Here is a 23,298-nt window from a genome sequence, read left to right as displayed (position 1 = left end):
TCCGAGTCACTGCGAGTCACTACTCTCGGGCTCTTTGGTGCTTTCGAGATTTGCGTGTGGAGAGCGCAGAGCGTGGTCCCTCTCCATCTCCTCTCCCTTGGTGATCCCCCCAACATTGTGGCTTTAAGAACCATCTGTGTGTGGATGACTCCCACGAGTACGTCCCTGAGCCAGAGCTTCCTTCTGACCCCACTGACTCCTGCATCCACCTGCCCACCCAGCGCCTCCATTTGGACATTTGGTTGATGCCCACGTGGCCAAAACAGAGCCGTGGGTCCTGCCTGGCATCCGGCTGCCCCTGCAGCTGCAGCTCGGCCAGCCCCGCCCCCCAGCTGCCCCGCCTCCCGCAGTCCCCACCCCCTTCCCGCCACCACTCTTCTTGTCCCTCCTGCGTGCCAACAACAGACTCCCAATGGGGGCCCCAGAGTCTCCTCTCGCCTCCCCCCACTCAGCCTATTCCCCACACGGCGCCTGGAGGGATCTTTGGGAAATCCGCGGCTGCTCCAAACCTGGCCGGTGGCACTCAGAGCAGAAGCCCAAGGGCCTTGGATGGCCCGGGAGGCCCTCCGTGCTCTGTCCCTCCCCCTCCGGCCGCCCCTGCACCCCTTCCCCCGCCGGCCCGCCAGCCTCCACGCTGCTCCCGGAACGTGGGAACTCACCAGCGCATGCACACGACCGGCCTCGGCCTCACCTGTGGGTTCTTCTTGGAGGCTTTCCCACAGGGCCTGGGGCTGACTCCCGACCCCCGACCGCACCCTGTCTGCTCACATCTCACTCCCAGCTCCATGGCCCCCCTTCACCCCACCTGCTCTTTGGGGGACCTAGGGTCACCTTCCCCGGCTCTCTGTGGTGCTCACCTATGTCCCCTCCCCATGCGAGGACAGAGGCCCCGTCTGCCCAGCTCACTGATTTACCCCAACCGCACACACAAAGCAGGTGCTCAGTGCCCGGTTGCTCGATGAGAGAAGAACGAATTTTAGTGAAATCCCCCTTGTGCGGGACCTCAGGCTGCTCCCGCTTTCTCTGCTCTCCTTCGGCCCTGATCTCTGCCCTGGGACGCCCCCTTCCCCCACAGGCCCAGGTCAAGTTCCTGCAGCCTGCGAGCTTGGCCAGAGGGCCCCACGATTCGGATCCTGAAAAGCCCTTTTCCTTTCTTGCTTTTTTAAATATAAATTCTCAGATGTTTCCTCTTGGGATCCCATGAAAGGCGGCTCAACTTTGAAACAGTATAGTCACTGAAGTCATTTTCAAGGGTGCTCCTGTTTTGTCTCTGATCTGACGTCTATCCTGAGCGTACTTCAAAAGAAACCCCTCACATTACAAAGCTTCAGCCCAACGTGACATCCCCGAGCTGCAGAAGACACACCCACCGCTTTGCTGAAGTTGACCCGGATGAGGTCTGTGTCGGGGTTCCGCTGGATCAGGGGCTGCCCCAAGTTGAAGCGGCAGTCCTCGTCCACACCCGACACCCACTGCAGGTAGATCTGCTCGCGGTAATTTCTCAGCAGCTCCATCATCTCGTTGTATTTCTGGTAGATCAGCTTGGCCTCCATGCTGGACATGACCCTGGAATTGGAGTTAGACAGAGGAGTGAGGCTCCAGGGGCGGGGCAGGCACATCTCCTCAGGGGCTTCTTTAGTGCCCCGAGCGCAGCCGCCAGATCTTGGGGTACGGGAGCAGCTGGCAGCTTTCTGCTTCTCCCCGGCCGAGACACTGGCTCCACTAGGCGGCCCTCAGCCTCCCGCAGCCAGCCCAGGAGGTGGAGCAATGGCACGGGACCGACGGCCCCACGTGGTCCGGGCTTCGGTCATCACCACCAGCTGCCCCAATTTTCTCCGTCCCTTCCGACGTCAGGCCAACTGGAGGAAGCCGAGGAGACTGCCCTCGGCAGCCTCATAGGGCAGCCCTCTTCCAGCCCCGCGGTGGGCACACCTGCACCTGCCCAGCTTCTGCTAGGAGCCCCCCACCCCTCTGCCTGCCCTTGAGTCAATGCCGAAGCAGGTGACAGGGCCCGTCCCTGTGCAGAGAGCTCTGGCTTGGCAGCCTGGGCCTGGGCTCCCGTGGGTAGTCTCTGTTCATTTCCATCAGGTCAGAGTCAAGGGGGAGGGCAAGCCCTGTTATTCCTGACCACGTGGGCTGAGAAGGCACCCAGAGGTGGGGGGAGGGGGGAACACGCCTGTGTTTCTTCTGGGAAGTCTGGGTTTGGGAAGTGGAGGCTTGGCCCCTGTGAAGCGTGGCAGTGCCTCAGGGCTGGACCAACCCCTGCCCTCCCGGCGGCCCGGCTGCTGCCCTGACTCACGGGTGCTCTATGCGCTTGAGGTCCCCCATGGGCACCTCCAGCCGCTCCTGAAGCTCCAGGCTCCACTTGAGCTGCCCGGCCACTGGGGGCATGTTCTTGTGGATTGGGGGGATGTTCCCGTCCGCGGAGGCCGCGATCTGGGCATCGTACAGGATCTTGGTGTTGTCCAGCTCAGCGTCAAACAGCTCCAGCATGACCGAGTACCTGGGCACCACCTCGGTGAGAATCACCGGCCGCTCCAGGAGGCTCCCACACATGTACAGGAGCTGGGGAGACACGGGAGACGCGCCTTCGCCGCGGTCCCCGCCGCCTGCCCAGCCTCCACCCTGCGCCCACCCGCTCCAGCCCCGTGGTCGCTGGCACAAGGCTCTGGCCAAGCTTCAGGACGGAGAAAACCCTGTCCTGCCGAGACAAGGAACTTTTCTCTGTGTAGTAACTGGTGAGGCAGCAGCTGCTGTGACGTGCACCCAGGCCCAAAGCACCGTTCTTACTGCCCGATGGCACACACTGGGTCCAAGGTCTGTGAAAATGTACTCTAAGCCCAGGAGAAGTCAGGGTTTGGGCAAGGCCGAGCTGAACAGTTGAAAAATACAATTTTAAAAATATAAAAATACCAAAGGGTCGCTGATTTGATTCCCAGCCAGGGCACATGCCTGGATTGTGGGCCAGGCCCCCAGCTGGGGGTGTGTGAGAGGCAGCCACACGTTGTTGCTTCTCTCCCTCCTTCCCCTCTCTCTAAAAAATAAATTTTATATCTATCTATCTATCTATCTATCTATCTATCTATCTATCTATCTCTGTATGTGTATATATATCTCCGTGGTACTGCATTTTACAGCCAGCAAGACTCTGACAACCAGGAGAAATGCCTGAGTAGCAAGAACGGCTCCTCTTAGGAAGAGCACTAGCCCTCGAGATCATGCCCTGGCAGGAGAAACCAGCCTTGGGAAGTTTGTTCTACTCTGGAAAAAACGCCGCGGGGGGGAAGGGGGACGGGGAGAGGGGCAGCCAGAGAGAGGGAGGCCCATCTCAGGCTTCACAGGGTCCCCAGGTTACAGAACACCCAGTGCTGGGTGTGAGCGACAGTCTACCTGTCTGAATGTCCTGGGGGTGTGGCAACAAAGCACCTCGAAGTGGGGGCTCAGACAACGGACGCGCCTGCTCCCCCCACCCCCGTTCGGGAGGTCAGCAGGGCTGCACCGCGCCCTCCCCCAGAAGGCGGGGCGGGGGAGATGGGTGCCAGGCAGGGGCGCTCCTGGGCTTGGAGGCAGGTGACGCCGCACTGCCTCATGGTGACGTGGCCTCGCCTCTGGGTGTGTCTGTCTCTGCGTCTCTTCTCTTTTTCTTATAAGGACCCCAAACATGTAGGACTGAGGGCTCGCATCGCTGCAGGGGGACCTCATCTTAACTTACATCTTTAATTTTAAATCCTTACCCAAGGGTGTGTTTATTGCTTTGAGAGAGAGAGAGAGAGAGAGAGAGAGAGAGAGAAGCATCAATCAGCTGCCTCCCGTATGCGCCCCGACCGGCGCTCAAACCCACGACTTCCGGCCTATGGGACGACGCTCCTACCAACTCGGCCACCCGGCTGGGGCTTAACTCACATTTAATCACGTCTGCAAAGACCCTGCTTCCAGATAAGGTCACAGTCCCAGGCACGAGGCGCTGGGGCTTCGCCTATCTTTCTAGAGGACATAATTCAACTCACCCAAAAGGGGGTGCATTTCAGTCTTGAGTGGGCTGGTTGGAGGTTGGGCAGCGGGGCAGAGGGGGAATGGGGCCCAGATAAAGCGCTCAGGTGTCCAGACTGGAAGGCCCACTGGGAGGACTCTGCCTCTGAGGGTCAGAGGCAATTTCAGAGGGAGGCTGGGTGTTTTCCTATGAGCCGTGACACTGGGGGCTCAAGCCCAGGCTGTCTAAGTGTCCAAGGAGCAGGGACATCCAGGGTCCCTTTAATGAGACCTGTTAGCCAGAGGCCATGACCGGAATCACTCAGGTGGGTGTCGTGCAATTCTGAGAGCAGTCGCCAGGCCCGAGCACCGGCCATGGCCGGCTCATCGCCATGTTCTCTGCGTATGATGACCATGGTTTGGCGCGGGCCCTGGCTGGAATCACGGCGGCTCAAACTGCGGCTTGGGTGGCCAGGGTTGGGGGAAGCTGGGGAGTGTGGGAGGGCCCTACAGGGACTGAAGAGAAAGAGGCCGTGTGGCTGGACCTCATGACGAAGGTCCAGAAGCCCTGCAGGCCGGGGCAGGGTGGGAAGACACGCCTGACGCTCCCTGTTCTCCCGTCTCCTGCTGGGCTTCCCAGCCGAGTCTGTGAATCCCCAGGACGGGCGGGGTCCCAGGCACAGGACTGCTCTGCGGGCACACGGGGATTCATCAGTGCTCAGACCACACTGTGTCCCTTTTATTCTGGGACACATGGCTGCAGCTTTTGGTGGCTGGAAGGGCTGGACCTGAGTCTCAGATTTGCCCCAGTTTTTGGTTTAAAAAATGTGACTGCTATCCCTAAACATGACCTTTTGGGGAAAGAGTAAAAGATGGCTGCAGGGAAAGGGGGAGTGACTTTCAGGTCCCCGGAGGGAGCAGCCACAGACCCCTGGGGAGAAACTGAACCTCGGATGTTCTGTCCAGGCCTCTCCTTCCTCCAGGTCCCCCACAGGCGAGCCCCCGACATACGAGGTCACCAGCGCCATTAAAAAAAATGGGTGTGCGACGGAAAACTAACGTTGCTCTTGCTGCTTTCTGACCCTCCCGACTCGGTTTGCTCTTCCCATGCCTCTTGCCTCCTTCTGGTATTTACGCATTCTTCTGGCTGACGGCGCCAGGGAAGGAAGCTAAGATTATTTTCTGCCAAGAGGAGATGATGTGGAAAATTGCTCTAGAACTTCCCTGGCTGGGTGTGAATCACTGACAGCAGGAAAGTGACAGAGGCAGCCTGGGAAGACGCGGGGAGGGAGGAGCTGGGGGGGGGGGCGGTGCCCAGGGCCCCTCCTGCTGGAACACCGGCTGCGGAATGTTCTCGGGTGGAGGAAGTCGAGCAGACGGAGCTGGCAGTGGCTCCCACAACTGCTTCCTCCCGTGTTTTCTTTTGGTTTTCTCTTTTGGATTTGGCACAGCTGTCAAGTTAACATTCAGAAGGCGGCTTCTCCTTCCGGAGGGCAAACGCCGATTTAGGCCATCGCAGCAGGGAGCCCAGTGGCAGAACAGGCGTGCGTGAGCTGGGGTCCTGAGGGGCAGCTTCGGTCCCGCAGGGGCCAACGTGAGTGCCCTCCTCAGAGTGGGGACCTGGACTCTGGATCGCAAAGGCCTCCGTGCGCCACAGCAATCCAGCTCCATCCCTGTTCTTGGAAAACAACGCACGGTCCATCCTGCAGGACGTCAGGGGCCCTTTCACCCACTTGTACCCTTGCAGGAGGGGAGAGGTGCCAAGTCCTGGCACACCCCGTCCCAGTTGGTTAGCTCTGGCATCGTCTTTGACTTTTAGGGACCCTGTCCCAGAGGAGGACCTGGTGTCTCCACATGAAAGGACGGGATGGAATCACCCCACATTTATGCAGCCCTTGGGGCTTTGTATTAATGCCCAGGGTTTAGGGGGATCCTCATCTATGGTCTGCCCCAGCTGGATCTGTCTCCCCAAGACTCCAGTAATAGTTCAACCCCTTCACAGCTGGAGATGGTTTCCTCCAAGGCAGAGCTCAGAAGCACCTACTGTGTGCTGGGCATGGTTCTGCGTGAACCCAAAGCGCACGCCTGCCCTCAGGGGGTTTACATCCTATTGGGTTGGCCAAAAAGTTTGTAACTTTTTTCCATACATTGGCTCTAGTAGTGCTCAATTGTATTTAACTTCGTTTGAAACAATTTTTTTAGATTGTACTGTGACAGCTGTCATGTCAGTGTGCATTAAGAAAAAGACTTATCCAAGTTGGTGTATTTTTGTGCAACTATTTTAATATTGAAGATGGAAGAAGATACACATTTTCAGTGTATTATGCTCTATTATTTCAAGAAAGGTAAAAACACAACTGAAGCACAAAAAAAGATGTGTGCAGTGTATGGAGAAGGTGCTGTGACTGATGGAACATGTCAAACGTGGTTTGTGAAGTTTCTTGGTGCTATTGACATTCTGGCCAAACAACTCTTTGCTCTGGGGAGGCCTTATGCATTGAAATATGTTTAGCAGCACCCTGGCCTCTACCCACTAAGAGCCAATAGCAGGAGATAGCCAACATACTCAAAACGTCCACATCAATAAAGTTATTGGTGAAAATGAAAAATGTGTCTTTTATTTTATGTAAAAAAGTCACGGACTTTTTGGCCAACCCAACAGTTGGGAAAACAATGAACACAGAGAGCTCTACCCCGGGGCACCGGAGTGCTGAGAAGAAAGACAGCAGGTCAGCCTCAGCCAGGGAGAGAGAGGGCAGGAGGGGTCCTCTTCTCCTAGGGGGCGGGCAGCTACCTGGAGGAAGGGCAAGGAGGCAGGGACTCATTTGCATGTGTCGATATTTGCCTGAGCGCCAACTCAACCCAAGACTTAACTGACCATTACATTGACAGAGCTGCAAATCCGCAGGCATTTGCATTTCCTTAAAAGAATGTATAAAAGACAAAGGGACATCCTGGCTTTGCATGGGGAAATCTTTGGGCTCAGGGGTGGCTGGTCTGCAGCTCAGCCCCAGGAAGCCCAGCCCTGACACCGCCGGGAAGATGGCTGCCCAGGTCAACATTAGTGCCTTCCTGGCCTTGGCCATGGCAGCCCATCTGGCTGAGTTTTTGGAACAGGGGCCCTGGAAGCAGACAATCTCAGGGCTGTCTTGGGGTCCTGGTTCCCCTGCTTGTTGGCTAGCTGTGTGTGTGACCTCGGGCACGTTTCTTGACTTATCTGAGCTGGTAAAATGAGATGGATATTGTAGGTAATGACTTTAGCAGAGAACTTGGGGTTGTCGTTAGAATTGACTGAGATAACAGAGTGCTTAGCAAAGGGCTCCCTAGGATCCTATAGTAATTACTGGGCACTTCCTGTGGGCGATGACACAGAGGTTCTCAAGGGGAAGGGAAGAGAGAGCTCTGACCTGCTGAGACTCGTCACTGACAGACATGCATGAAACTGGGCAGAGAAATAAGACAGCTACCTGAGCAGACACACAAGACAACACGCGAATGCTCGATGCCCGTCTTTCAGGAGCGCCGCCGCCGCCCACACTGCATCCTGCAGAGGTGGCCCCTCACTCGTAGGGCAGCTCACATGAGCGCAAAGGAGGCTGAGCTGGGGCAGTAAGGAGTGGTGGGGACTGGGGCAAACTGGCCACTTGGCTTCTATACTGTTCCCGCAAGAGACAGCATGCCCAGTGTGGCCAGATCTACCGTTCCAAGAAAAGGTGAAAATCTGAACTTTTATGTGCACTTTCTCAATTTTTATATGTTGGCGATGAACTCAAAATTTTAGATAAGTACTGTGTGAGAACAGGTGAATCTATAGACAGATGGGGGAGGCTGGGGAGGAGCAGGCATTCACTGGGGTGACGAAAATCTTTTAAAACCGACTGTGGAAGGCTGCATGACACTACGTGTATGAAAAGCCGTTTCATTATACACTTTAAATGGGTGACCCACATGGCACGGGACTTACAGCTCGAAAGTAGCACGTGAGCTGAAAGAAACCCCCCAGGGGTCTCTGCGTGGCCCCAGCCATCAGGTTGTGGCTCAGACGGACGGTCCTAAGTGCCCGTTTCTAAGCTTTTTGTCTGTAAACCACTGGGAAACCCAGTAATCGTGTCTACTTAACTACAAGCGCTGCTGGTGGTTTTTTTTGGGGGGGCGTTGTTCAAGTTTCCTTTGTCCATTTTGTTTTCCGGAGTTGATTATTTAAGTTGGTTGCTTCCCTTGTGGGGACTTGTTGCGGCGGCAGCTACAGAAGGTGACGGCGTGTGACGTTTGGTCTGCGCACAGACTGTCCTCTCCGGACCCTCTCAGCACCCCTGACTGCTCTGGGAGGGTCCTGGCCTGCCGGGGACTGGAGGAGTCTCCAAAATGCTGACCTTGGGCTATCAAAACCAGACAGTCCTGGGACGACCAGGGTGAGCGGGTCACCCAAGTAAAAAGAGGTCTCCTCACGGAGAGAGAGTGTGCGCAGGGCTTGACTCGCCCAGGCTGACTAGGTGGTCTTTCAGACCCTTCCTGGCACCAACGGGGGGCCGCAGGGCGAATTCTCAGCCAGTCACGTCCCCCCCCTGCGTACCTTTCTGCGTCCCACCCTGCCTACCTTTGCACAGGACTCGATGGAATTGCAGTCGTCAAAGCCTTGGCAGAAGATCGTGGCCAGCCTCCTATCCAGATCTTGAATTTTGGTCTCAAAATCAGCATAATCGTCATCAAAACTCTAAGAGCAAATTCAAATATCAATCTTTTAATCGGTCTGCGAGGCCTGGGCGGTGTGCACCCCAATGCCCTCTCCCCCAGCCCCCACGCTGGCAGAATTTAGGGTGCCATCTCAGCTGCACATGCTCATTGTCTTTAAGAAAAGTGTTGGGATTGGTACCCCACACGCCCTCTGTGTGTCTCCCCGCTCCCAGGGCATCATCTGTCATCGCTCCATCCAGGACCCCACACCTACTGAGTCTCCTGGGTCCAAGGGGTCGTATTTGCATTCGGCGAAAACCTTCACCAGCTCAAAGACCTCCTCGTAAATCTGGGTGACCAGGCCCCCGAGGGTGTTCCCCCGCACTCCCCCGAGCTCAATCTTCTCTAGCTTCAGAAACTCGATAGCTGTCTTATAAAGGTGCTGGCGGAGGAAAGACCCAGGGCACTCAGTCAGTTGGCTTTATAACCAGACTCAAAGGTTTGACCACTAGTCCAGCTCTGGGCCCAGCAGGGAGGAACCAGGGAGCGAGGGAGGGACCCCAGGGCCACATGACAATGGTGCGGGGGGGGGGGGGTTGGGGGGCTCTGTTTATTGGAGTTAATGTTCTCTAAAGTCATTTCTGGGACATCTCCGAATTGCGACAGCCCGCGGAGGAGGAGGAGGTGAGGCTGGGCTCTTGTCCCGTCTACGCCAGCCGAAATAAACAAACCGCACTGTCCTGGGCCCTGCCTCGTCGCCAGTGGAAGGAAGTTGTGGGAAAGGCTGTGGCAGTTTCTGATGCTCCTGCGGAGCTTTAAATTCTCTACTTCCTGAGAAGGCGTCCCTCTGAGCCCGCCCCCGGGGGCTCTGAGGGGAAGCCCCGACATGTGGATGCGCGATGGACGCACACGGAGCGTCTCCTTCCTCCGAGGGGCAGCTCCCGCGGTCTGGGAGGCTGGCCTGGAGCTGCCCCTTGCTTTCCAGAATCCGCACTTGCTGCCTGTGCTCTTCGTTTTGACATTTAATCACGTTCATTATCGCTTCTGTATGGGACTTATTTTCTGATCAAGGACCACGGGTAGGACCTGCCACAGGTGGGCGAGGCCACAGGTGCTTGTGCCAGTCCCCTAAGCAGGAACCGAGGCACCTGCTGTCTTCCCCAAACGTCCAAGGCGCGTCGGGTCACAACCAAGGCAAACACAGTGAAAGCGCCGAGTGGCTGTGGCCTGGGAGCCGCGGGATCTTCCACCTGAGGAGCAGGCAAGGCTGACCCGGCCCACGTGGTGGTGGTGGGGGCACAGCCATGCCATTTCTCCACCCCCTAAAGCGCCCCCTTTTCCCAGATACTTCACCCTGATTCAGAATCTGTAAGGTAGGAGCCAACAGCTACATGGCCAGAAGCGTCACTGGGTCCCTCAGGCCATCTGGGGCATGGAGACACCCCCAAGCTGGAGATTTTAAAGCCTCAGGTGGGCTTCTTCGCTGCCTCCCGGAGGGTGTGGCTGAGACACAGACAGGCCTCCCCCGGCTGCCGCCAGTGCCTCCCACGTATGATCCACGCTCACTGGCTCAGGGATGGCTCTTCCCCTCCCTGTAGCGCGCACAGGCGCTCACAGGGTTTCAAACACCACAGCACGCCGATGATTAGAAAACAGGACGCAAAGCTTTCCCGCCTTCCACGGCTCACCGCTGCTCCCCAGAGGACGCCACCTCGAACCATTGTCAAAGTTTAATTAGCTCCGTGGCCTCCCTCTACATCTTCCTTTGTGCTGACTCAGTGCCCCCAGCCCTGTCCCTTCGGCCTCCAGGCTTCCTGACCGTGGTCATTTCTTGTGTCATAGACGGAAGATGTGAGCAAAGGGGTCACTTTTGTTCTTGGCTAAGAGCTCCGGGCACGGAGGAGGCTGGCCCGATGACTCAGTTTCCCCGTGATGTGGATTTGGGGGGAGTGGGGAGGGGAGAAGATGCAGCTCTCTCAGGGGAGGGCAGCCTGTGAACCCGGCTCCACCTTTACCTCAATGGTCTGGACGCGACGGAAGAAAGAATTCATTCTGGCAAACGCGAGCGAGGACGGGAATTCCCAAGGCACCGGCTCCTTGTCCTTCAGGGGGGTAGAGAGAGTGGGAGAGGAGGCTGAGGCCGCCTCAGACATTCTCACGGCTCCCGACGCGGGGCCAACGCCACCCCGACTGCTTAACGCCTGAGTGATTCTGCAGGCCAGGCCGTGCCTTGAAGAAAAGCTTCATGTTTGCGCAGCAGAAGTCGTAGGTGCGGTACAGCTCCTTCAGGACGGTCACCGACAGGGAGATGCCATTCAGGACCTCCTCGATTTCGCCCTGCAAGCCTTTCAGCACCTCTTCTGGGCCCAGGTAAGTCCGTGTCTGGGGAGAAGACAAGACACTGCACAGGTCCGATGCGCCACATGGGGCTGCGTCCAGGTGCGCTGTCCGTGGGCTTTAGGCCACTTAGCAACCAGTCGCCATACGGCCTCATGACCTGCTTCTTATGGCCCACCCTGTCTGCCACGGGCTGGGTGGTTTTCAGGACACAGAGCTGCTCCCCCCACCTAGCTCCTCACCCTGTGCTAAGGCTGCAGCAAAGTGGGTTTTGGTCACAGGTGACTAGGGCCCTCTAGGGGTGAGGCTGGATGCCCTGCTAGGGGCCACAGTGCCCTTCAGGGCCTGCAGACAGGGCACGGTTGTCACACCCGCAGGCAGCCCAGGCTGGCCGACATGTGCTCGTAGAAAGGAAGGAGAGAGAGGCAGACAGGACGCAGTCCAGGGCAGGACCAGAAGACCCCACAAAGCCCCCAGCTTAGCCTTGGGGTGCTGGCACTCAGAAGGCAGAGCCTCCTTCCCTTTCTCCTCCGTCCAATGGGGGCTGGGCTGGACTGGCACAGCCCAGGTCTTAGGAGAGCTCTGGGTGCCACCAAAAGGCCAAACTTAAGCCCAGGGCCTGAAAAGCCCTGTGCCCACACCTCGGCCTGTGTTATCCTGCGGGGGGTGTGGGCAGGAAGGACCCACTCAGAGGGCGGAGAGGACCCAGTCAGGGGGCAGACTCAGTCACGGGGGTAAGGGCCCACTGCAGTGGGGAGGACCCAGTCGGGGGTGGGGAGGGCCCAGTCAGAGAGGGGAGGACCCAGTGGGAGGGGGAAGAGCACCCTGTACAGGGGGAGGACTCAGTCTTTGGGGTAGGGACCCACTGAGGGGGGAGGACCCAGTCAGGGAGGGGGAGGACTCAGTTGTGCGGGGGAGGACCCAGCGGCAGCGGGGAGAGGACCAATTCGGGGGCAGGGAGGACCCAGTGGGGGAGGGCAGGAAGAGTCAATTGGCAGGGGAAGGCTCATTGGAGGGGAGAACCCACTCGGCAGGGGGGTGTGGCAGGTGAGGGCTACCATGTCGATGATCTCGTTGCAGAACTCCTGCAGGATGACGATGACCCTAGAGGGCGTGTTGTAATACTTGGAGGTGGCCCAGATGAGGCAGATGGTGTACAGCACCTTGGCGATGAAGGTCGGGAGCTGGGGAGACACGGCCGGGCTCTGCCGTGACATCTCAGCTCTCCTGTCCCCACAGCTCTGGGAGGGGACCCCCCAAAGTGGGGGAAGGGGCTCCTGATCACAGCCAAGTGGCCCCAAGCCCCCGCTCCCCAGGACGCGAGACCAGCCTCTGCCAAGGGCCCTCGTCTTGCTAACACACCGCCGCGAAGTCGGCCTGTTCCATCTCCTCCAGCAAGATCCGCAGAGGCATCAGGTGCAGAACGATGTCGTCGGCTTCCTTCAGCCCTGCACGGGGCACGGACAAGGTCGTGCGTGTGCCCGCCCACGAGTGAGCACCAGCCCCGCCTCTGCTGGTCTGCATTAGGGACACCTGCTCCCTTGAACCACAGGAGCTTCCTTGGAAGGTGGGGGCCGGGAAGCCGCTCAGAGGGCAGGCTGCGTCCCCCGGGGCTGGCGACCTGCCCCAGGCCCTCCCAGAAGGCACCGACAGCTTCCTTGGGGGCTCTTGGCAGGTCCCCAGCTCACCTTCAGTGACATTCATATACACATTTTGCAGGGCTGGCCAGTAGCAACTTTTGGCTTTTTCCAGGATCTCGACTATTTTGTTCACTTTGGGCCTGTTTAGCTGAGAAGGGGGGGAGAAGAATATCAGCTTTTCAGTAGAAACCTGCAGACCCCAGCTGCTGCCGGTGGTAGAAGCTGAGTCACAAGCTTGGGTGAACCAGGTCCCCTTGGGGCTCCCAGGGGGTCAGCACAGAGAGGCCGGGGGCTTGAGAATCCTCCTGGTGGGGATGTGGGCTGTTAGGCCACCGAGCAGCTGAGCACCCGGTCACCACCACGGAGGACAGGTGTCACCTGGTCATGGATGCACTTGAGATTCATCAGCCGGGCGTCCCAGAACTCGAACTCCACCCTGGGCAGGGGGTGCAGCCCGTCCAGCAGGGCCTGGGCTGAGTCCTTGTTCAGCACGTCCCTGATCTGATGGGACCAGTCGATGATGATGGTTTCGATGGCATGAAGCAGGGAGTTGTCCAGCAAGGAAGGGAGCCTGCAAGCACAGGGTCAGGGAAGGTGCTCCCCCAGCCTCGCGTACAGGGCTCCAGCTGCTCCGCCCCAGTGTCCCTGAGCACCCAGGAGAGCACTGAGTCTTCCTCATGTCCCCAGGCTCCTCATAGCCACCTTGGGGAGGCTGGAGGAGTCCCCAGATCTCCTGGCGAGGAGAGACCCTGAGCAAATGAGGGGTGTTGTCAGAAATGTTGGTTTTCCCTTCCTCGAAAAGAAATGAGACCAGCTTTAGAATAAATCTCCAAGATAGCTCCTCCTGGCAGTTTATTGGGGTCACATGGGGCACATGCTGGGGCTCAGTGGGAGACCCATGCATGACCTGGCCATAAGGTGAGTCCCCGGAGCAGTCACCTGCTGAGGTGAGTGAATGGAACCAGCCTCATGCTCCAGGCAGTGCAAAGGGTGGTCGGGCACATGTGGGGCCCCTGGGACATCATAGCCCCACCTGCTAAAACCCCCTCTCGGGAGGTCCCTCAGTGCCCCCTGAGTACCTACGTCCTAAAGCTGGCATCCCCTTCCCTGGCTGCACGGCAGCTGTGACAATGTGACGCCCTGTGCATGCTGTGTGAGGCGTGGGCCCGGACACGCGTGTGATCGGGGAGGGGCTCCAGCCCCGTTCTCGCCTGCCCTTGTGCCCCCAGCCTCGGGCGCAGCAGCACGGCCTTGCCCGCGTGTGCTCCGTCGGCTGCCGAGCCAGCTCCCGGGGGCGGCCGCCTACCTCTCCATGGACCCCAGCGTGCCGTCCAGACTCCCCAGGTGCTCGGGGATGGGCAGCAGAGTCTTCCCCCTCATCTTGCCCCCCATCACAAACGCCTCGTTCTTCAGCCTGTGCACCTGCTTCACAATGTCCTCCGCGACCACCTGGGGCCACCCGCTCATGTTCTCACTTTGGTTTAACAGAGAGTAGAGGACCTGAAAGGAGAGCACTCTGAGTTTTGCCTGTGCCTTCTCTGACGCCGTGATACCAGGAGGGATGGCAAGTGCTTGGTGCTTGGAGCCTGGGGAAACTGAGGCTGCACCTGCCGTAACTGTGAGAGTGAAGCCGGGCGGGAGACAGGACACCGAGAGACGCATAAAACAGCATTCTTCTTCACTCAGGGCCTCAGAACTGGGGACACTCACCCCCCTGGACTCACGTGGCCCACACCTCTGTGGCCATGAGAAAGGACTGTATCCCACACAGTGCGGGCCGGGGCCCCTCAGCCTTCAGGTGCACAGCAGCACCTGGAGGCCTCGCTAGAACGGGGGTCTGTCCTAGCCCCCTGGGTGGACGGGGCCTGACCTCCGGCCTCTCTGACCAGCTCTCCGGCCATGTTGCTGGCCCGTGGACCACCCTGTGGGCAGTGGGACTCTAGACCAATCACTGAAAGTTTGTCCCCCCGTGAGCTCTAGACCCCCCCGGCCCAGGGCAGCCCCCCTGGATGCGCCTACCTCCTCCACAGTCGCGATCAGCTGGTCCACAGGTGCGGGGCTGATGTCCCCGTAGATCAGACTGTCCTTGTAGTTGCCCCTGTTGATATGCTCAGGTTTCTTCTTGATGAAGTAAACCCCCTTGGTCTTGAGGGACGACGGGAAGCCCAAGCAGGGGACGATTGTGCCGGCGGGATTGAGCGTCAACACCAGCACCGAGACGTCCGGCTTCTCGAAGAACTCCGTGAACAGGGCCAGGTTTTCCTCCGCTGCCACCATTTTGCCCCACTTGTCTGGCTTGAACTTTAGGATGATGGAGGCTACTCTCCCCAAATACTCTAATCTGACGTCCGGTATCATCGTCATCTTGGCGTTTTCTTATCCCACGGTCGTCTGTGAAATGGACACACGGGACGACGGGCTTCCGGGGGCTGTCCACGCCCCACCGGCCACTGGGACCACGGAACCCCTGCTCTAACCGAGCAAGAGGAAAGGGTTCATCGTGAATATTTGCAGCTGCGGATGGGCGGCGGGTGGGGGAGGAACAGGGGTCACACTGTCCGCTCTGGCCAGACAGCTGCCCCCTGACCCGCTGTGGGACTGTCACTGGCAGACCCCGGCCGCAAAGAGGGGCGTGTGTCCGTGTGAAAGGTGGACATGGCTCAGGGAAAAGCGAAAAGGAGGTGGTCACAGCAAGGTCGTCTGAAGGTGACGGGGTGGCAGAGAGACGGGAAGGCTGGGTCGAAGGGTCCAAGGAAGGCAAGAAGCAAGACATTGCACCCCTAGAATATATGGGAAATGCAGAAAGAGGAGGGGCAAACCTGGCATGCAGGGTGAAGTTCATCACGCGCTCCCTGTCCTAACCCTGCCACCGTGTACCCCAACTCTTCCCTGCTCTGAGTCTCTCCCTCCCCCCACACCAAGGGCCCACTCCCCACAGGCATCTCAGACGCTGCTCACGTCGCCCCTGGGAGAATCCCGCGTGGCTCTTCCTGGGTTAACTGGAGAATTGGGTGGGGTTCCCCTTAAAGAAGACCCTGAAGTCCCAAAGGGCCAAGACCAGGGTGAAGTGAGTGATGCACTCCCCCGGCACAGCATTTAAAGGGATGCCCAGAATATCAGTAATCAACATAAATGATAATTCAATATTTTTAACCAGCAAAATTAGTGCAAATTCATGATTGACAAACTATCCAAATTCCAAATAAAGGCAGGCTCCTTCCAGAGGGCTGGCAACTGGGGGAGGCGTGCGGCTGAGTTCCTGGTGGAATGCAAAGTCAAGCCTGAGGCTGGCTTTGGTGACACCCTGGGGGGCATGTGGCGCCCACATTTCTGGGGGAACCTGGGGATGCTCAGCTCCTTTGGGGACCAAGAGGGACAGACAGCCCAGCAGCCGTGGCACTCCTCCGTCCCAGATTCCTCGGTGCTCTCTCCTGGTCCACACCTGCAATGGCACCTCCCCCGGCGTCTGCGCCAGCAGAAGGTTCGGGAAACCCTGTGAGTCTGCCAAGTTGGCAGTACTACTGGGATTTAAGGAAGTCACGTGCAGTTTATGATTTCGTAGCTCTGGGCTTTTACAAAATTAACTTTTCTTCTAAGAATGACATCGGGGTGGGCTCCCTCCAGAGCCACGCTGATTTGAGTCCCCGCTGTCCCCCAAGTCTCTCCCAATCAGCCGGCCTTATCTCAAACTCCCATCTAGCCATATTCAGGGTGAGGGCCGGGGGTCCCTGTGAACAGTGTTGTCCCACGTGATGCTTCGGGAGAAGGGCAAGCACAGCCATTGGAGAGGGGCACAGGGACAGCGTCTCCAAGTGGCGGCCCTGCACGGGGCTTTCAGGACCAGATAGGAGAAGCCAGGGTGGGGGCCTCCGGGACAAGGCAGTGGGCGAGGCAGGCGGAGAACGCAGAGCAGAGCGGCTGGAGGGAGAACAGGGGCCGTGGGAGTCCGGGAGGGGGCTGGGCCGCGTGGGCAGCCTGCATGCCGGGCCTGACCCCTGATGGGCTCTGAGCAGCTGCAGCACTACCTTCGGGGGGGTGACGGGCCACCTGTCTGCCAGGGCCTGGGTGCCCCTCTCCCGCAGCTAAGGGCCACACACCAGCTGACAGCAAACGCCTGCTCCGGAGACCTGCGGGGCAAACCGACGGGCAGCTCTTCCGCAGACCAGTGGAGAAGATGGCGCCCTTCCCTTGAAGGGCTCCAACTGCCATGGAACTTCTGCAAGTCCCCTCAGCACCTGGGACTTCTGGAACCTTCTCCTCCGGCCGCAGAGCAGACGAGCAACCCTCCACCACCCACCACAAAGGAAAGGCTCTGGGACTCTCATGCCTGCGAACTGGAGCATTTAGGCCATGGCACGTAATTACTGTTACAGGGGGATTTAAACCCGTTGTCTTAGCAAGGGCTCACGGTTTGTTTTGCATCTTCCAGTTCCCTTTCTTGTCCATTCTTGCCTTCTTCTGGATTCAGTCATTTTTATAATCCACCTGCCCCCATGGTCTCGGTCATGACCTGTCATCTGTTTTTCCTGCCGAGGTCGGCAGACAGCAGAACACACCTCTGCCCTGTCACAGGGGGATGCTCGCTGCTGCGGCTCTGTCCCCAGACGGGGCAAGAGCACAGGAGGCTGGGACCCCACTCCCTTCTCTCCCAGCTCACATGCCACCGCCGTCACGCATTTTAGGTCTAAAGCCTTACTGTTATTAATAATGGAGTTAAATGACTGGTAGTCAGGCAGCTGCTAGGTTTCTTCCATAACACTTGCCCCCATTGGGATCAGTCACCTTCCGCCGCTCCCGGTATTTTCCCCTTCCCTCTGGAAAAGCCAGCATGGGTGGTGATGCGGAAGAAGGGGAGCATCACCCCAGTCCCCGGAACGCTGTCCCCACCAGCCAGCCGTGCTCAGTGCTCAGTGCCCCAGCGAGGAGGTCCCCTCCGCTCCTCTCCTGGCCACCTCATTCTGCCACTTCTAGGCAAGAAAAAGAAAAAAGAGGCACTCAGATTGGAAAAGAAGTAAAAGTATTTCTATCTGTAGATGGCATAATGTTGTATGTAGAAAACCCAAAAAATCCATAGAAAACCATTTGGGATAATAAAAATGCAGCAAGGTTGGGGGATACAAGACTGGCACATGAAAACCAGCGGTATTTCCAAATACTAGCACTGAAAAGCCAGGGAATGAAACTCAGAAAACAGTTTTATTTACCATAGCATAAAAAGAATAAGATATTTAGAAATAATTTTTTAAACTAAGTACAAGATTTGTACATAGAAAACTGCAAAATGCTGTTGAAAGAAATAAAAGAATATTTGAATAAATGGAACAACGCCCCATGGTCTTGGATCGGAGGACTCAATATTAAGATGCCAGCTCCACTCAGATGGGTCTACAGATTTGACACAGACCCCGTCAAAGTCCCAGCTGGGCTTTTCATTATTATTATTTTTTGAAACGGAAGAGCTGATCCTCAATTTCATAGAGAAATGTGAGGGACTGAGAACAGCCAAAATTATCTTTAAAAAGAACAAAATTTGTTGCACTCCCCAATTTTAACATTTACTGCAAAGCTAAGTAGTCAGCACTGAGCCTTCCTGGCAGCAGGAAAGACAGACAGACCAATGGAATGGAACCGAGAGTCTGGGAAGAAACACGTACACACGTGGGCATCTGATTTCTGACAAGGTGCCCAGACAACTCCCTGGGAGGAAGAGCTGCCTTTTCAACAAATGGTACTGGGACATCGGACGGCCACGTGTAGAGGAATGAATATGGACCCTCACTTTATACCAGCAACAAAAATCAGCTAAACAGGGATCAAAGATATAAATGTAAGAGTTAAAATTATAACGTGACCACACACACACACACACACACACACACACACACACAAGATAAATTGGGCAATGTCAAAATTGAAAACTTCTGTGTTTCAAAGGACTCTGCAAAGGAAGTGAGCAGAGGGCCCACAGAATGGGGGAAAATACTAGCAAATCGTGGATCAGAGAAGGGACCTGTATACAGAGTATTTATGGACGCACCACACAATAATAAAAACACAAAGACATACTTAAAAGGGGGTAAAAGAAATGCACTGGCCAGGTGGCTCAGTTGGTTGGAGCACCGTCCCCCACACCAGATGGTCAGGGCACGCACCTTGCTGCCAGTTTGATCCTCAGTGGAGTGCGGACAGGAGGCAACCGATCGATGTCTCTCTCTCTCTCAAATCAATAAGCATAACCTTGGGGAAAATTTTTAAAAATCAGTAAAGAAAATGGACATTTTTCCAAGACAAATATGCAAATGACCAAGAAATAAATACATGCAAAGGAGCCTAACACCATAGCCATCAGGGAAATGAACTCATATGAGGTCCCTGAAGTAGTCGAGGTCACAGACGCAGAACGCAGGAGGTGGCGGCAGGAGCGGGGGAGGAGTGGGTGTTCACTGGGGACCGAGAGGTGTGGGATGATGGAGAGGGCTCTGGAGATGGAGGTTGGGGACCGTCACACAACAATGTGAATGTGTTTAATGCCCTGAACTGTGCACTTAAACATGGCTAAAATGGTACATTTTTATGTCACGTTTATCCCCCCCCCCACACACACACAAAAGCCCTACGCGTGTGGACACCCAGGCTCTCTGGCCCTCTGGTGTCTCCCCCTTGTTCCCCCAGACACCCGCCCTCGGCACTTCAGTGCCCTCAGCAGGCCCCGGGCCGCCCCTTCCTCCTGGGTTGCTGCTCCCTGGCCAAGCTGCTGTGACCGGCCCCCTGAGCCTGGGACACCCTCCCCACCGGTCCTGTCCCCAGCAGCCCATCCTCCAGAACATCTTCAGAAAGCAACTGTCACATCACCGCCTGCTCAAAACCCAACAGCGTCCCCACTGCTCTTGGGATAAAATCCAAACCAACCCCAAATGGCCCTCTGAGACCTGGCCCTGCCTCATTCACGCAGGGCGGAGGTGGGGACAGTGAAGCTTTATGGCCGTGAGTGCATGAAACACAGAGCGTATTCTTGCACTATTATTTACCAATCATCATATTATTTATTTTATCACAACTGTAAACTTACTTTTGCCCCGGCCTGTATCGCTCTCTTCCCTGACCTGCCTGGGACCCGACCCAACCAGACCAGAGCCGAATGGGACCCATGCTCCAGCCTCGCTGACCTTCCTTCTGCTCCTCCAAGGCTCCTGCTCACCCAGGGGTCTTCCTGCCTGGACTAGAATCCTCTGTGCACACACTCACATGTGCGCACACACGCTCACATGCACCCACGTGTGCACATTTTCATGTATGCACACATGCCTTGCACACATACACGTCCAACTCCTACTCGTCCTCCAGTGCCTATCTGGCACATGCTCCCTAGTACATGTCCCACACTAGCCATGTGCCCCCTCGGCCTCCACGAAACCCCCTGAGCACCAGGCACTGCTCCTTTGACTCACTGGGACCGTCAGTCACATGATTGGGCATCAGTTCGCCGCCTCCCCCAGTGCTAGAGCCCGCCCTTTGATGAGTACGGCCACCCCAGGACCCGGCCCCGTGCCCGGCCCGCAGCAGACCTCCCACACATGTCACGCAGGGGCCAAGAGCTCCGAGAAGTCCTGCTGTCAGGAACTCTGTTTAACCTCCTCTGACCTGGCGCTCCCTAAACTTATTTGACCATAGGTCCTTCTTCCCTTTAAGCCCCATCGCTCTTCCAGAACAACCCTAGGTCAAGGTGTTAGCTGGTCCAACTCCCACCAGAATCATGTTCACCCAGTCCTCTGTCCCGAGACCCCAAGGATCAAACACGTGAGGGTGGAACCGTGGGCGTGCCAGGGAGCCAGGGAGCCGGGGAGCCGGGGCCCCGCCTTGGCTGTCAATGTGCAGCACTGGGGCTTCGGGCAGAGGCTCTGTCTGGGGTGAAGGAAACTCGTGAGCCACGTGGAAAGGGGGTCCTCCCAGCTTCCGGAACAGCGGGTCACCCCTGAAGCCCCACCGCGCGAAGGATACAGAGAAGGACCCACATTTTCTAGGTGGCATGACAAACCTTTCACTATGAATCCCTTGTTGACGTTGCAGTGGACACATGAGCCCCTTGGAAATGGCCAGGTGAAGTCTCGTCACTGGAAACTGTGTCCAGGCCCAGCAATTGATGGCTGATGGCAGCTGTCACCTGCCCGGAGGGCCACCACCCGAGACTGCCACTCATTCCCTTCCTTTGCTCTGGCGGTCACAGTGCCAGGGCTCGTCCCCTACTTCTTGTACCTGTGGAACCTGCTGAGTGACTTGTAAGACAAATTTCAGGACAGACATGACCCATCATTAACTACAATGTCAGGACGATTGTCCCTGCTGGGGATGCTGGCAGACAGCGGGAGTCCAGGCCATCTGGGTCTCATCACTCCCCAGCACACACGTCCGCCCTCTGTTATTCTGGCCCTCCCTGCCACATGTGCTCAGGCCAAGTCCCCAGCAGAGGGGACTGGGGAGGGCGGCCTTTGTCCTCCTGCCCAGGCATCCAAGCTGGGACACAGGGCAGGACAGTGCGAGGACTTCACAGGAAGCTCAGCCTCGATGACGAGAAGTGGGGGAGGGGCAGGGCCTACAGCCCCTGTTTGCAAAGCCCCTTTGGGACCCTCCTACCTGGGAGAGGCCAGTGCCCCTCAGAGGTGGGTCTTGCTGCCCTTGGCCAGTTGGAGTAGAACAGTCGCTAACAAAACAAATGAGAACTTGGGCAGGCGGACTTGGAGACAGTGTGCATGGTCACAGGACATAGCCGTATCTGGTGGACTCCAAATTCACAGTAGCTTTCGTCTCAAAGCCTTTGCTGGTAGGCTCCTTCCTGCTCACTGTCCCCAAATCCTGGACCTCCCTTGGGGTTCTTCCAGAAGAGGGCCTGGGTGGCCCTCTGGTCAGTCCTGGCCATGTGGCCTGAGTCCCGGCCCAGCTCCTACTGCTCTTTCCCAGGCTGGCTGCTCACCAAGTTACCATGGCGGCACACTTTCTATATGGCGGGGGGAGGGAGGGGTGCAAAGGCCAGGCTGGGCTCTAAGACATCCATGGTCCCTCCAAGGGTTTCCAAAATACAGCTCTGCTCCTACCGGAGACCTGGAAATAGCAAATATGTCTTCTTTAAAAGGACAAAGACCCCTTTTCTTTGGACTATTAAAGAAATCATTCTGTGTTATAGAATCATCTCTTCACTGACTTGGTTCATCATAGCGCACATGGGGAGAAACATCTCCAAGACGAAAACCAAGTGCTCCTGGGGCCATCTGAGTGCTGAGACAGTGGGCTTCCCCGTTCCAACAGCGTCGGAGTTCTGCACGCTCCAGGGTGCTGCTGGCCACGCTCAAGTTTAACTCTGACAACCAGGGGAGGGAGAGAGAGACACGTGGCCTGGGGGCTGGGCCTCGGCTGGAGGGGCTTCGCCGCTCTCTTCGCAAAATGAAATGTACTTTTGAGTGTAATGAGTCAGGGAAAAAGAATCTGCACAAGGTCTGGAAATGAAATTTCCTGCCTGTGGTTTGACTCAGCCTGTCTCTGAATGTTCCCCAAGGACGTTCATTCCACCGTGACAGGGCCGTCTCTGCCTCCTCCAGAATCCTCGAGTGGGGGTGGGCGTGGAAGCAGAAGGGAGCCTTGCCTGCTGCCCGCTCCTCGGAGGTCTGGTCCCCTTCAGTCTGGCCCCTGTCCCAGAATAAATAAAGAATTTGAACCTCACCTGTCCTTTTGTCTTTTGTGTCTTTCTCTCCAAGGGTGGCTTCCAGGAAAGCCCCAGACACACCTGCACTAGCTGGTTGCAGTGCTATGCTAACTGGTAGAAGAGGCAGGGCTGGCCGTTTGCTGGGGACCCGGCAGGACCCCCGGAGTCCCTGTGGCTCTCTGAGAGGTGAGGACTCTGTCGGGACCACCCATTTACGTATTTGTGGAGCCAGGTTTGGAATCTGACCTTCCAGTTCACCCAGCGCTGCTGGTTCAGCCCCTTGAGGGACCCTTCACAGACGTCATTTTTTGGAGCAGGTTTAGGGTTACAGGAGAACTGAGCAGAAAGGACACAGTTCCCGCATCCGTTTCCCACCTGTCACTGCTCCCGTCCCTAGGCTTTCAAGTTATTAATGTCTTGTGTTCATGAAGGGCCTTTGTTACCAGTGGGGAGCCCACAGTGACTGAAGTCCAGTTTACGGGAGGGTTCGCTCTGGTGCTGTACGTCCCGTGGGTTTGGACAAGCGTGAAATGACATGGGTCCTCTGTCACAGCATCACACAGAGGGGCTTCACTGCCTGAGGACCCTCGGCTCTGCACCCCCACCCCCTGGCGACCACCGATCTTTTCACTGTCTCCATAGTTCTGCCTTTTCTAAAACGTCATAGAGTTGGAGTCACACGGTACGTAGCCTTTCCCGATTGGCATCTCGCATTTAGCAATATGCATGTAAGTGTCCTCTATGTTCTGTTGTGGCCTGACAGCTCACTTCCTTTCGTCACTGAATATTATTCCATTGTCTGGATGGAGCACAGTTGGTGTATCCGTCACTTATTGAAGGACATCTTGGTGGATTCCATGTTTTAGTGATTATGAAATAAAGCTGCTATAAACATCTGTGTGCAGGTTTTGTATGGACATAAGTTTTCAGCTCTTTTGAACAAATACCAAGGAGTGTGATCGCTGGACTGCATGGTAAGAGTAA

General features: G+C 56.8%; 1 protein-coding gene across 1 annotated transcript in view; it reads right to left on the bottom strand.

Moving 5' to 3' along the window:
* The window catches only part of DNAH17 (dynein axonemal heavy chain 17), a 91,938-nt gene extending 76,954 nt beyond the window's left edge, over positions 1 to 14,984 (bottom strand). Inside the window, exons 1-12 of the mRNA XM_090291852.1 lie at positions 14,640 to 14,984; positions 13,927 to 14,120; positions 12,999 to 13,191; positions 12,669 to 12,768; positions 12,343 to 12,428; positions 12,039 to 12,164; positions 10,873 to 11,025; positions 10,659 to 10,745; positions 8,918 to 9,085; positions 8,567 to 8,683; positions 2,300 to 2,565; positions 1,371 to 1,566 (exon numbers count right to left, since the gene is read on the bottom strand). Of these exons, the coding sequence (XP_090147978.1) occupies positions 1,371 to 1,566; positions 2,300 to 2,565; positions 8,567 to 8,683; positions 8,918 to 9,085; positions 10,659 to 10,745; positions 10,873 to 11,025; positions 12,039 to 12,164; positions 12,343 to 12,428; positions 12,669 to 12,768; positions 12,999 to 13,191; positions 13,927 to 14,120; positions 14,640 to 14,984 (2,031 nt within the window). The remainder of the gene's footprint in view (positions 1 to 1,370; positions 1,567 to 2,299; positions 2,566 to 8,566; positions 8,684 to 8,917; positions 9,086 to 10,658; positions 10,746 to 10,872; positions 11,026 to 12,038; positions 12,165 to 12,342; positions 12,429 to 12,668; positions 12,769 to 12,998; positions 13,192 to 13,926; positions 14,121 to 14,639) is intronic.
* Between the last annotated feature and the right edge of the window lie 8,314 nt (positions 14,985 to 23,298).

Source organism: Furipterus horrens, unplaced genomic scaffold (genome assembly GCF_987537825.1).
Source record: "Furipterus horrens unplaced genomic scaffold, mFurHor1.1.pri manual_scaffold_11, whole genome shotgun sequence".
Taxonomy (NCBI): Eukaryota; Metazoa; Chordata; class Mammalia; order Chiroptera; family Furipteridae; genus Furipterus; species Furipterus horrens.
This window is presented reverse-complemented; position numbering and strand designations above follow the sequence as displayed.